At 42.1% G+C, this 14,593-nt stretch overlaps 2 protein-coding genes across 4 annotated transcripts; one reads left to right on the top strand and one right to left on the bottom strand.

Annotated features, from left to right (window-relative positions):
* Positions 1 to 2,614: 2,614 nt before the first annotated feature.
* Positions 2,615 to 5,402, top strand: si:ch211-145b13.6 (GPI-linked NAD(P)(+)--arginine ADP-ribosyltransferase 1). 3 transcript variants are annotated; one of them, XM_067250508.1, is made up of 4 exons: positions 2,615 to 2,732; positions 3,104 to 3,171; positions 3,478 to 4,163; positions 5,071 to 5,402. In XM_067250508.1, the coding sequence occupies exons 2-4, from the start codon at positions 3,127 to 3,129 to the stop codon at positions 5,177 to 5,179; spliced, it is 840 nt and encodes a 279-aa protein (XP_067106609.1). In that variant the 5' UTR covers positions 2,615 to 2,732; positions 3,104 to 3,126; the 3' UTR covers positions 5,180 to 5,402. The 3 variants fall into 3 exon arrangements, with proteins under 3 accessions (XP_067106609.1, XP_067106610.1, XP_067106611.1); XM_067250509.1 differs by lacking the exon at positions 2,615 to 2,732 and adding an exon at positions 2,795 to 2,856; XM_067250510.1 differs by lacking the exon at positions 2,615 to 2,732 and adding an exon at positions 2,903 to 2,965.
* A 2,465-nt stretch (positions 5,403 to 7,867) lies between these two features.
* On the bottom strand, positions 7,868 to 13,196 carry LOC136956266 (neuromedin-K receptor-like). Its single transcript, XM_067250153.1, is given in 6 exon segments — positions 7,868 to 7,961; positions 7,964 to 8,208; positions 8,416 to 8,612; positions 11,378 to 11,528; positions 12,284 to 12,472; positions 12,829 to 13,196. Coding segments are annotated over 6 exon segments (1,188 nt in total). The 3' UTR covers positions 7,868 to 7,923.
* Positions 13,197 to 14,593: the final 1,397 nt, after the last annotated feature.

The following is a 14,593-nucleotide window of genomic DNA, read 5'->3' as shown; positions in this document are numbered from 1 at the left end:
ACAAATGCCACAGAAACAAACAAATCAGCCTGAAGGGAATACAATAGCATTATTAAGATATACATTCATAAGTTGGAATCACCAATGATTGCTACATTGTTTAAGCATGCACCACGTTTTTGTAAAGGACGTGTGATTCATGTGCGCTATCCCTTTCCCACTTGTGTCAGGCTGGTAGAGTAACCAAGGCTCAAACAACAGCCTTGCACTCTGCTACTCAAGCAGGCATGACAATGGAGCTGAACTCATTTGATGACCAGTATCTCAACTGTGGAGAGGGAATGCTTCAGAAAGTTCTGGAACCAGGAGGATTGATGGAAAAATAACTGCAAGCAGACTCGGATTACTTGGAAGCTTGGAAAGATGGGAAAAGGTGTAGTAAGCAGATACCAGGAGCCCAAGAGGAGCACAGTATTGTACTTGCAGTTTTCACAAGCAACTTTATCTTCTATTATAAATTCAATGCCAAAGGACCAAAGGAGCTAATGCTGACATTTATAAAAGTGACTTTCGCTACAAATCTCTGCACTTTCTATTGACAGATGCCCTTAGAAGGCTGAATAAGACAAACGGCTGTTTCAACGTCATAAGTGGATCTCACACCAACTTTAAAATGACAAAAGTGAACTCAGTTGTACGTTTGGGTGCCTACCACTGGGCAGGTGCTTTCATGGAAGGCTTTTGCACCACTGAGTTCAAGATGGTGTCATGTCAAGCAACTGATGTGAATGATTATTCTTGTCTAAGAGACATTGAGATGATAATCCCTCCATATGAGAAATTTAAGGTAACCAATGTGGAAATTCTCACACACGAAGAAAGGACATCCATCACTTTGAAACCTATCAGAGGAAAGTATCAGAGACATGAATGTTCATACCTAAGGTAATGTAGTACCAATACATGATCAAACTTTCTAAAACAGATTTGCACTGTTTGTAGCCTACTTTCTCATGCAAACCTTGTTTTTTCTTCAGGCCTGAGAGGCTAACTGGTTCCTCCAACTCTTTGCCAAATGATGGGGCTATGCTGTTGCTGCTGATGTCCTGTCTATTGAATCTCTAAACACACTTGCAGCTGACATGAACACCGTAGCAATGTGTAAACTAAATAAAACAAAAAATACATAGTTACATACATGAATCTTCTTTGCACTTGAAAGTTGCGTGCTGTTTTTCAGCTCTGTTGTAATCTGAGAGCCTGTAATGAAACGATGGGTGGAGTTTGTCATGAGAGAGTTGCTTCACCTGTACAAGGAGCAGAGGGAATGTGAAAGCTATACATCATCCAATTGTTTGTTCATCAAAACAATGCAGGTCCTCTGAATGATAAAAACAGTGCAGTGGTATTGTTTGTGGTGACAAACGGATTTACAATGGATGTACAGATGAGGAGCATCTGAAATGTCCCTCTTTCAAAGCCTCATGGATCAAAACATGTCATAGTAGTAGTTCAGAGTATGAGTTTTTTTGCGTTACCTGAATAGCCTGATTCAATATAGGAGAAACAGAAACCTCAAGGTTTTTATGACAATGATGGGGTAAGACTATTCAACAAAAAACCTATATACATTGATAAACATGACATAAACAATTGATAATGTAGGACACAGCAGACAATTGTAGGCTAAATTCATTTGCATGAATATACATTTGCATTAATGTACAAAATCAATAGCAATTTGTTCATAAGAATAAGTTATTGCTTTTATGATGCATTCATTTTTTTGAAGATGTGGAGGTTGAACAAGTTTCAATTGTGATCTGACAAATGTAGGTATGAAAGCAACTGAGAAAAACTGCACCCAGATCACTTTAAGATTAAGATGGATTTCATTGTGGGAATTATATTAGTCACCCATGTGTAAACAACATTGTGCAGCTCTGACATTCACCATCTACATTTTCCCATCCTGTTATCCTTTAAATTGAATAATCAGTGGTCAGAGATTTGTCCTTTGGGTACTCTGCCAAAAACTATAATCTGGTAAAACACACATTTCTTCTCCCATCATGACTCATCACCCAATATTTGTTGTTCTGTGTTACCCCTAGAGGGTAGTCAATCATCAGAAATTCCTCAGAAGGACACCTTGTGATTCAACACTAATGATTATCATATTGTTATTGAGCAACAGTATTTTGATATACACATTTTAAATACAAAATATTATTTTCTTTGTCTGTAAAAATTAGTGTTCCATGTAATACATTTAAGGATGTTGGGTTTAAATAAAATGTAAATGAAGCTGGAGCATGGTTTTTAATAAATTAGTCCTTGTGATATGCCCTCACTAATCATCACAATCATCGTAATCAGTTTTCTAACACTCAAAAGAGTTTTCCTTAAAAGTGAAGTACTGTCTGTGATTCTGACCGACTCAACAGTACTTAGCTCCTGAGGTATGCAACACTGATGTTGCAAAAGTCTGCCAAAGACAATGTTGAGAAAATCCCACTGTGCCTGTAAAATAATCCTGAATGCACAAATCACAATTGACAGCCAGATCTTGGGTTAGCAAAACTGGTCAACACCAAGCTCATGGAAAAAAACACTATGTTATTTCCTTCAGGGGAAGAAAAATGATTGTGTTGCCAAGATAAGGGGCTTGGTTTCCTGCACAAGGGAGTGAAGAGGAAAATAGGGGGAACAGCTCATGAAGCCTGCAGGAAACTCTGATTTACTTTCTTGTTCCGAGTGATTTCATTAACAGCACTACAACATTTCCAACGGTATGTTTTTAAATCTGGATATTCTTTCTTTTCCTCTCAAACGATTTGCAGTCCAAAGTTTTCAGAACTATGTTACTGTATCTCATCTGGGTCAGGATTGTCTAGAGAGGGAGTCGTTTCAGGGGTAAAACAATCTATTTTCCATCAAAGTAATACTATCCTGCTCCTCTCTTATTGATCCTTCTAGAGAAGACGTACACGGGCCATTTCAATTTCTGGATATAGTTTGTTTGGTGTGTATACTCTATGTGTGTGTGTGTGTGTGTGTGTGTGTGTGTGAATTACCAAGGGATTGGGTGAATGTGTGTTGCACTGTAAAAACACTCTGAATGGATTTTAACTGTTTTTAATATTGTCTTATTCCAAAACAGAAAAGTACGACATTGCTGGCAAAATGAGTGAACTGACTCTTGTATTTTTCCTGATTGCTACACTTAAGGTAAAGTAACAACTTTCACATGGGATTATAAGGCTTTTGGGAAAAAAAGTTAAACAATTATATATATGTAGTAGATATAGTGTATATATTGTTTTTAAGAATACTGCTCACGTAAGATTTGAATTTCTTTATTAGGAATTAAGATTTAGATCCTCCTACACAGAATTCCAATGTATTGTACCTGTACTTGTACAAGGTACTTGTACCTGTGTTACAAATAACAAATAAATACACTGATGGTACCACAGAAAACCCAGGGTGTATAGTTTGCTAAAGTAAATATGTCTACATTCCAAACCTCAACAGATGATTGAGTCTAAAGATCTGGACATGGCACCCAATGCAGTGGACGACCAGTATAAAAACTGCCGGGACGAGATGTTCCAGGTAGTTATCAGGGAGTTGTTGGAACGGGAGCTTGCCACCGCTGAGCTCAGCTCAGCCTGGCAACAAGAAGCCTGTACAAAACCAATACCAGGAGGAGATGAAATGCACACCAAAGCGTTGGCGATTTATGGACACAATAAAGGCTTCCGTGACAGTTTCACAAAGGGAGTTGAGACTCTGGGTGGAAATGCCAATGTCTACATCAAGGACTTCCAGTTCAAGTCTTTTCACTTCCTGCTAATGGATTCCTTCCAGGTTTTGAAACCCACAAAGTGCCAGACTTTATTTCATGGATCTGAGACGGTGTACACAGCAGTCGTAGGGTCAAAGGTCAGATTCGGCAGCTTTGTCTCTGCCGAAGAAAATCTTTCTAATGTAGTTGAAGAGTCTGAAACCGTGTTTAAGATCACCACCTGCTCGGCCATTGACCTGTATAAGAGCGCATGTCAGCCAAGTGATGTTGGCTCCTGGCTGCTGTCTCCAGCAGAAGTGTTCCAGGTAGAGGAGGTGAAGAAGGTTACTGACGACGATAACAGCTACACTTTGATTGTCTTGAGCAGTTTAAAGAATGAAAGCAACCATGACTGTCAATACAACTTTCCAAGGTAAGGCTGTCACCAGTATTGTGGAAGAAATTGTTCATATTTATTGCCCTAGTGACTAAGGCCCCTTTAGAGCGAAAGTGGCTGAGGCCTTAATGCCACATTTCCTGTCTATTCTCTTACCATCTTTGTCCAAGAATGACGGAATGTGTTTTATGTCTGTCTACACTGGAACGGTGTCACTATAAGTTCAGCTTCTGAGTTTTAAGTATTAGACAATCAACTGATTGGAAAGACAGTAATGCCCCCCCCCCCGAGACAAGAATAATGACCAACTCAGTCACACAGAGGTATTTGCAAGTCTCTCTAAGGCGTGAAGGCTTTTATTTTGAATAGAGAAAATTAAGATTAAATTAAATTGTCTGGTGTTCAACCGCCAGACAATCGTTGAAACGACAGCTACAGTATTTTAAAACAATCTTCCATTATAAGAAGTCTTAGAATCTAGGCTGATGTAAAGTGTAGTGGTTCTCTCAACCCCCAGACTAGTCTCCCCCTGGGCCATGAAAGGCTGTCCTTCAGCCTAAAGTATATAGGGGAGTCAGGTGGCTGAGCGGTGAGGGAGTCGGACTAGTAATCCGAAGGTTGCCAGTTCGATTCCCGGTCATGCCAACTGACGTTGTGTCCTTGGGCAAGGCACTTCACCCTGCTTGCCTCGGGGGAATGTCCCTGTACTTACTGTAAGTCGCTCTGGATAAGAGCGTCTGCTAAATGACTAAATGTAAATGTAAATGATATTTGAGATAATAATAGCAATAGTGGTTTCACTGATTGTGATCAACATAAGCACATAGGAAATCTTTGATTTCTCCCACAGTATACACTGTGGTTAGCTGCATGTATGATGATGTTACAGAATGTTTACCGTTTCAAAAACAATGTATCCTTTTGTACGTCTCCTCCCTCTCAGACCTACTACAGTTCCAAGCTCCACTCCACAATGGCTAACCAGCAAAGCGTTCCACCTGATGGCTTTGTCTCTTTCTGCCTCCCTGAGTATTGCATCTTACCAAGTCTGACCACAGAGAGAGAAAGGAAAAAAGAGAGAAATACATAGATAAAGCTTCCCTGTTTTCATAAATAAATAAATATTTTGCCTCAGCCTTCACCTGCATTCATCCATGTTCCTCCTCATGCTAGCAGTGGAGACATTCAATTACTAAAGTAAACAGGAAGTTACATTTGTGTTGTACCTTACGTTGTTTGTCTGCAGAATAAATGTCATGGCTTACCCATCAAGAAGTGTACATTATCTCTTTAAGACACATTAAGTTGAAATTTGGTACTACCATATACAGCATCATTCAACTAGGTCTTTATGTAAGTGGGAATCTGTGTTTGTGGTTGTGTGAGAGAAAGAAACAGAGGCAGTGAGAGAAAACCTGAGTGAGACAGCAAGAGAGACATACACAGTGAGTGTAAGAAAGAGTTGAAACAACAGGCCAAAGAAGGATAAGAGAGAGAGACAGAGAGAGGAAGCTTCGCTTACTGGCATGTCCCACAGGAAGGGAATGGAAAGTATGCAGTGGGAGGGCTGTACCAACTCTTCAACATGTTTATTAGACTAGCTTCATAACTGCTGGCCTGGCAGCACTACCTAAGGATAAGGATATAATTGTAGAAGGTAGAATGTCTCCACAATCAGTGGATCATTTAATCTCCTATTGCTGACAAAAGAGGCTTGTTTAATTACATATGCACCATTATGGTTAACATACTGAACTACACTTACTAATGTAAATAACATGTTATCACAATATTTGTATACAATATGATTGCTTTCAAGCAATCATGTTCTGTTAGAATCACATTGTTGTAAAAAGACACATATAACAGAGTTTATATTTCGTCTGGTAAACTGATTGGTTAAGAGCCAGGATATATCTCTTTAACATAAGGTGTTATGCACCAGCCTACGGTGATGTTCAGGCAAGTTTGTGATCCCCCAAACCTTGACAGGATTTGAGCCAAAGTTTATTAAGAAGAATTAAGGCAAGCACTCACATGTACTATATAAGTCTAAAGGTAGGCTATTCAACATGCCCTTACCCACACCACATTTTCAGCACACAGCCTCATAATGGCCAGAGTAGAAAAATTAAATAGATTAAGGATTGTTTCAATAATTTGTTGAACATTATTTGTACAAGAAAAAGCCAGACAATCACATATTTTGAATCCACAAAAGCCAACCAGCAATACAAACAAATCTAAATCTAGCAGGTCAATACATGAACACATACCTAACAGCTCAGTATTTAACCCAAAAAAACTGAAAGTAAAACACTTAAGTTATTGGAACAAAAACATATTGGAAACCCCCCCAAAGGTATTTGCATTTACTTAATTGATGGACAAATGTGCAGTTAGCTAAAAACACTGGGTGTATGCTTTATACAAAATAGGTTATAGATGTAAGAGAGTGAGAGGAGGGGATGAGGGGGCGAGTTGACCAAGTGATTGACACTGGAGAGTTGGAGAACATGACACAGTCATGTTTAATGAGAAGCCAGGCCCTTGCATAATCTCTTTGCGCAATATAAAAAAGCTTTTATATTGTGGTTAATACCTCAACACTGTCATAATCCTTTTATACTGTACAGTAATGCACTGTTATTTTCATCCTTATGGAATGCACAATGGTGTATATGTATGTGCGCATGTTTAGGCACATGCACTGAAGCAGGTCACAGTTTATGTACACTTTAAATGCACCTCTCAATGAATACAGAATAAATAATAAATTACAACCAGATAGCATCCAATTATGCCATTTACCAATCTGGTATCACAAGCACAAAAAGGTGTGATACCAGGTTACATTTACAGGTCCTTACTCACACACAAGAAAATGAGTCTGTGTTCTCAGAAAAGTGACACTTTTGTGACAATATTATTGTTACAGCTTCAAATAATTTAAATTCAGCTGAAAGATAATTTCTAGCCTGCCTACCAATAACAGAAACAACGGACATGATGTTTCTTTTTGGTCTTTTTGTCAATTCTTTTTCATTTGTGATGCCATGTTCTTTCACTTCAGGAAATTGCTGATGGACGTTAAGGCATTTAATATATTTTCAGTCCGGTGCCTCGAGGTTAAAGTCCACCCCAGGACGCACAGTCGGCATTGTTGTCAATCAGTCCAGCAGCCAATGATCAGCCAAAATAAACAGATTTACAGTATGACGTTCATGATCCACATAAGAAACCTTGTAATTCTTCCTTCTAACTATATGTTCTAGAAAAGATGACTCTGTCTCTGACTCTGTACTGACTAGGGAGAGATTCTTATGTGGGTCTGATGCAGTACACCTGCCATAGCCAAAACAATACCTGTGGATATATGGAAGTTAAAGGCATCATCGTTTACTACATTCGTATGCACTTACTGTAACAAACCGCTTAAGTCGATATCATCACTACTAATTAGAATCAATACTTATGCAAACTAGGTTTTAAAGATCCGCAGAAACACATTGTGAGTTTGAACAGAAGAAGAGACTGGTTAAGATTCAGTAACACACAGACAATCTCTAGTACTAATAGTTGAATCAAAGCGCTGTGTTTTTTAGACGTGATTCGGAAACATAATACGACCAACACTAACGATTACAGCACAGTAGAGGGCAGTAAAGATCCTGCAACTACCACCATGGTGTTAATACTGAATCCACTGGTCCACAGACCCAGTGTTGATCTCTCTCTAACCTTGCCCCCAGTATTGACCTCTCCCCATGTGTTAACCTCTGACCTCGTCCGTCTCTCAGGAGAACTGCTCCTTTGGATCCTCGGGGTTGCTGACAGGCTAGATCTGACCACGGTTGGGTCAGAGCATTCAGCAGCGGCGGCCTCTCCATTGGTGTGGGAGGCAGGGCTCTTCTTCTTCTTGCTACGGTGGCTGCTGATACTGGTCTCCATACGCGACAGCGTGCACATGCTGCTCTGGTTGCCAGGGCGGAGTCGGGTCATCTGCAGCTCCAGGTCGTCGTAACTGGACACGTGCACGAACGGGCACCAGCGGAATGCTCGCTTGAAGCCCGCCCGGAACCTGGGACCCAAACGGAGACAAACTCTTCCATGGGTTGTCACAAAATCAAATGCGAGAAGATGAGTAAATACAAAACACTGATTTCTTTATTATCCCGGTACTGTATCACAGATGTAGACATGGTCAACTGAAACTATGTTGACATGCAGAATGCGAAACTTTGCTTTAGTCGCTTTATATAGGTGTGTGTGTGTGTGTTTAGCCTACCTGCTATTCAGACAGCAGTAGATGATGGGGTTGTACATGGTGGAGCTCATGGCCAGCCACAGCACTGACAGGTACACCTGCTGGATGGACTTCCACCTGTTCAGGTACTTGATGAGGCCCGTCACGATGAAGTAGACGTGGTACGGCAGCCAACAGAGGGCGAAGGTCACCACCACGATGATCATCATCTTCACCACCTACCACAGAATGAGTGAAATGTGTGTAATATGTATGCTTGTTTGTGAGAGAGTTGAGAAGATACATTTAGAGGGAAACAAACAGGTGAAGAACATTGCTTCCCCAATTGGTCCCCTAAAATTAACATGAGCTGAAGACAAAGAGGGACCTGTGGACACACACACACTCATGCACACAGCCACACTGCCTATGATGACACCTCTCACACCACCAAAATAGCTGCCCTCCCCCTGCCAGTCAAAACTCAAATGCAGTCTGGATTTTAAAACCAGAATACAAATGGAAAGAAAAGCTGAAAAAATAACCATCAAGTAGAAAGGCAGAAATGGTCAGTGACACATCACCCAGAGAGCATGTTCCTTTATGAGTAATGCAGTGCACAAGACAGGTTTTCGGATAAAAAGAGAATTCTACAGATGGTTGGTGACTATCACCAACAGCGTGCGACACACTGTCGTCACACGCTGTGTATCACAGCCTCGCATTGTCTTAGGCCAGGTCTGTGTGGGGTTGAAAGTACTTGAGACCAATGTGGGAAACGTCAACCTTTCAGTTGACAGGTGGCTATTTTAAGTCTCTCTGTAACACCATTAACAATATTTTTTTAGGACAGGAACCATAGCTTTTTCTTTAATACATATACTGTATTTGTGTGTTAAAAACCGCAATCACAAACTGTCCTTCAGATAACCCATGAAGGCTAACTTGCACCCACAACACATACATGCCAACTATAACCATTCTTAAAATGCTTCCAAAACACACACTAGAATCACTACAGAATTATAAGACACTGAGCCGTTCCTCTACCAGACACATTCATGTGATAAGAAACCAATATCACTTTAGGACAATGAGACCTTCATCTCCAGGATCCAGTGCTTTCAGAGACAGCAATGGGCTGATTGCATCTTTAAGTCCCCAAAGATCCCCACAAAATCTTCCAATCTCTCCCCTAGCAGCAATGTGCTGTATTGTTGTGGCCAATGACACATACTCGTATTCCTTCTCAGGTCTTGTTGTCTACGAGTTCTGAATATGTAATGGTGGTTTGGGGTTTTGAGATTTCACTTACAAAGATAGTTTTTTTTTCTGTGAGGAAGGTTTCTTTTTATCTCTGGAGAGGGCCCATTAACCATCTGCTGTTCCCACTTCATCATGCCTGAACTGCCAGTGAACAAGTGACCCTGTGGATTTGGCCGTGATTGCCGTCTGTCGATCCAATTTTCCCTCTAAACACCTGATTAGAGATGACACTGATTGTTTTCTGGCGAGTCGCAGGGAGCAGCCATTCAAAAGCATGATCTGGGACTAGAAAGTGAACCATGGTCACCTGAAAAACCTTCCTCATAGCGCCTTCAAGGTGTGAGGTTTCACCTGCGTGCAACAGGAGGGAATCTAACTGCCATACAGGAATCCAAACATCTAACCGTTAGACCAAAGAGGAACTCCTGGACTGGACTGGGGAGAGGCAGTGTGCACAATGACTAGCAGGGCCACTTTATAAAAGGACTGTTATTACTAGCAGTCCTTTCAGAATCCCAACCAATATAGCAGATTTAGAAAAAATACGCAATACCACTTTCCTGCCCGGAACATTCCACCCACCTCCAGGATGGACTCCTTCCTTCATAGTGATATATTTAGTGTGCATCAAAGTGAAGGAAACTGCCAGGTTTGTGTGGATGACACATCTGGCTCTAATGAGACAAGAGAGCAGTGCATGATGGTTAGCTCTCGCCCCCTCGTCTGACAAAGGCCGACACAAAGAGAAGGAAAGGTGGGCCGCTGACGAGGCCTCCACAGCTGCTCATCAGGTGTGATGACGGCGGGCTGGTGAGGAGCTTGTGTGGGGCTTGGGGGCAGACAGATGAGGCTCTGTTATCAACCTCCACCAGCTGTGTCACACCTGAGAGGGGTGACCATTACTGGGTAATAAAGACCTCTCATCTCCAACCCGGGAGACCATTTATTTCATGATGAGCTGTCCCTTGGATTGTTTAAACTCTTTCCTATGAAATAATGCTGATTGTCTCCAGAACTAAAATGATTTCTCTGGAAAATGAACGAAATTAAACAGGCACCCAGAGTGGAATGTAAAACAAACCAGGATGACCTTTTTGGAGGTTTCTTTAATAATACATCAGAAACGTTTTGACTGTGATCCAAGAAGTATCAAAACATCTTAAAATGGGGTTGGTGTTTCAGATGTTCTGTCCATTCACATGTGCACACACACATGACTGCATCTGCAATACCTTATCACCATATTCAAGTATCAAACTATCTAAATCTCCTGAACGCAGGATCTCTGACCTGCTGTAATCAGGTCAGAGAATAATCTGAATGAATCTGAGTTTTCAATAAGGACCTCCCCTGGCACTGTAGATAGGTGTTCCCATATAATCCCAGAGAGCACCCTGTGGTCTCAGGCATTTATGAGGATGATATTTGATTTGTTAATCCTACAGATTAAAAGATAGATGTTGATCATGCGAGTTGTGAAGGATTTAATCCCCACATAACCTGACTGAGTTTGTGGTTCCCATGGCTGAATATGCACCATGGCCGTTATGACATAATGCATTTTATGATTCACTAGAATTCGTTTTTTACTCTAAAACCATTTCTTTCGCTTTCAATTGGGGCATCACTGGACAGACATACAATGAATCAAACTAAATAAAAATACAATGTTCCCTAGATGGTTGCGGGATTAAAATAAATCAAAGATGAGGTCACATGGTGTGTAGCGGTGTCGCACCTTCCTCTTGGCTCTGAGCTGTCCGTGGTAGTTGTCTGAAGAGTCCCCAGGGATCTCTCCTCCCCACAAGGTCACGCCCACGATGGTGTAGGTGATGCCCATCACCACTAGGGGCAGCAGGTACACCAACACCATCACGATGATGTGGTACCTGCACACAAACAGTAAGTATGGTCAGTGTATTTCCATTGGCATAGGATTAACATTCTTGACAGCAAATCTGATAGTTTATCAGTAGGGCCCAAGGACACAACATCAATTGACGCGGACAGAATCGAACCAACAACCTTCTGTTTAATAGCCCGACTCCCTAACCGCTCAGCCATATGAAGCTTGCGCAAGTTCAGTCAGGCAAGACCAATCCCTGCACTCGGGCTTAATCGTAGTGTTCACTACTCATTCCCCCCGCTAAGAACACCCTACCTTCCCCCGTTCTCTGGTCGGGCGGTCACTGGGGTTCAGGTCGATTAGCGCTCCCACTTATCAATTATTAGCGTCACATGATCCGTGCCTTTAAATATGGTTCTCTCCCTGTGTAGTTTGTTCATGCTATCAAGTGCGCGACCCTCCACCACCCCGTCGCCACCTGGTTCCTGTCTCAGTCTTCGGCTTGATTGGTCGTCAGCTGCCGCCACCAGTGTCTGGACTCTGTGGGGGATTCTTCTTCGGGCGTTGGGCAGGCGCCGTTGATCTATATAATTCCCCGTGGGGTTCAAGCTCCAAACACCATAGTACATTTATTATTATGTAATCATCCCAGGTCTCTCCTGATTGAACTGACCCCACACCCATTTATTACTGGGGTGATGGTGATAATTTCACAATCTGCTATTCAGTTATAATGAAGTGCTTTTGAGCAGGCGTGTGTTGGTGCGTATGTGTCTGCATGTGTGTGTGCCCCCTCACATGAAGGAGTCGTCCGCGGGTCGAGGCCAGGCCACGTAGCAAATGGTCCTGCGAGGCATCCTGCGGAGGGTGGAGTAGAAGCAGAGAGGGAAGGCCAGGGCCACAGCCAGAGCCCAGATACACACGATCACCACCTTGGTGGCAGTGGCCGACAGGCGAGGCTTCAAGGGATGGATGATGGCCATGTACCTGAGTTCACAGGGTTTAGATGTCAGAAGATCAGAGATCAACACTGGGGATCAGCTCTGGCTGGTTTTCTAGTTCTGTCACCAGATATCTTTTCACCAAACAACTCAGAAGGGATTGGCTGTACTCTCACTCACTTGTGCAAGAGTCAGTCCTAAGAGTGAGTTTCATTTCTATTGTGGTCACTGTCTGGAGCCAGCATACTTATACATCATCCAGGGTAATGTGGAAATCGTAATATGAATGATCTCTAAGACTATGTGAGTTACTATGGCTCAATCATAACAATGATCAGTTTACACACTTATGATAACATAGGCCTATGTATTCATTGTACTTGTTTAGTGTCCCCAACTCACCTGTCGTAAGCAATTGCTGTCATCGAGTAGATACTTGCGAAAACTGCGGTGACAGGGAAGAAGTTGTGGAACTTGCAGTAGGCTTCACCAAAGTACCACTCGCCATGGGCAGCATAAATAAAATTTATTAGCGTGTTAAACGCAGCCATCGAAGCGTCAGAGAAAGCCAAGTTGAGCAGGAAATAGTTCGTCACGGTTCTCATCCGCTTGTGAGCCAATATGATCCAGATCACAATTAAGTTTCCAAAAACCGCCACGGCTAGCACGGAGCTGTATGCTACTGACCATAACGCAATACGCCACGGGGGTTGAACGAATTGATTCGTTAAATTCCTTGTTGTGTTGGATCCGTTGTGTGTCGCCTCCATTATTCACGTGTTTTCAATCAAATAGCCTATTCAAATGCAGTCGATGTGGAAGCAACAAGTCCCATTGGTACAAACCCCCAAAATACGCACTGGGACGCAAATACGGGTTAAGTCATTCAATGTCTCCGTTGCTATTTTATGTTCAGAACTGAACATCATATGTTGTTGATATGCTTTCAACAAATGTTGTTGTCTACGTAGAGTGTCAAATTACGCATGATGCCAGTTTACGCAAATCCCCGGAGCGCACGTTACCGTCGATACGTGTACAGAAAACCTATTATATTAAAAATAATTTAATCTTGAAGTAAATAAACGGAGCTGCTGAGTCCTGGTCTACATCCAAACAATGGTATAGTCTGGTGGTTGTCAGCCTTGTGCCATCAGTCACGCGGCTCCCCACCCCAGCATCTATCGCACTTCCTCTCTCTCCGCGTTTTAATATATACAGATATATACAGAATTAATGTATGAGTCGAAGGGAGTCTCACCAGGTTTGTCGTCCCCACAAATGAGATGTTAGCATATGGCCAGCTCAGAGTTTGGTGCCGGTTGAGGGGACTTAAACGACGTGCGTAATCGTGATTGACTGCAAGCAGTGGCACCTAATAGTAGTCTGTTGCCACAGTTGTCGAATGAGCCCCCATTTCTGTTTGGACGGAATTACGTGGATTCACCCAAGACTCTTGTCACATTCTCCTAAATAAATAATGAATAAATTCCCTTGGCAAATGTACAGCTGTATACAAACGTATGCTAATAAATATGCAACGGTCTGATAGCAAGTCTCCAAAAACCCACAATAGCTATTTTTGCTGGAGGCTCATCCTCTAGTCCTTACTTTTAGACAGTTTAAGACACCATCCGGGTTAGGTGTCGCTTGATTCCATAAATTTACAACTTAAGTGAAGATTCAAAAAATGAAAATACTGTGTTATGGTAAAGACCCATGGATTTCAACATAAGTACACACAATGAACATTCAGAAATCTTATTGACCACTTGTGTGATAGAAACCATTTTCAGCCGAAAAACAGATCACCGAAACTCACTAGTCACCATTTCCATGTGTGCTATATGAGTCACTGAGATAGACTGTAGAGCATGGGGGCAGGTGTGATAAAGCCATTTTCTCTCACCCTGGGCTAAACCATTGATGTTACCCACAGGTGTCTGTCACAGAGCCTTTCCCAAATATCCTGCTCTCCTCCTGGTGGGCTCCTATGCCAATTACCAGGGATTAGCGATGGTGTTCCCATTTGAAGGAGCTCTGTGGTAAAGCTTGTGCCCCTGCCTGTGCCGTGTGGATAGGTCAATTAAGTGGCTTTGTACACGGGCACCCAGCTGTGTGGAAATGAAGAACTGGGTGTGAAAGTTCAACTTTTCCTATCTGAGAA

This window comes from Osmerus mordax, chromosome 14 (assembly GCF_038355195.1).
Source record: "Osmerus mordax isolate fOsmMor3 chromosome 14, fOsmMor3.pri, whole genome shotgun sequence".
NCBI classification, from domain to species: domain Eukaryota; kingdom Metazoa; phylum Chordata; class Actinopteri; order Osmeriformes; family Osmeridae; genus Osmerus; species Osmerus mordax.
Note: the sequence above shows the minus strand (reverse complement) of the source record. Positions and strands in the feature narration are given on the sequence as shown.

Coding starts and splice junctions, on each gene's coding strand:
- si:ch211-145b13.6 (XM_067250508.1), top strand. CDS start 3,127: ATGAGTGAACTGACTCTTGTATTTTTCCTGATTGCTACACTTAAG. Junction 3,172..3,477: donor TCCTGATTGCTACACTTAAG/GTAAAGTAACAA, acceptor AAACCTCAACAG/ATGATTGAGTCTAAAGATCT. Junction 4,164..5,070: donor TGTCAATACAACTTTCCAAG/GTAAGGCTGTCA, acceptor CCTCCCTCTCAG/ACCTACTACAGTTCCAAGCT.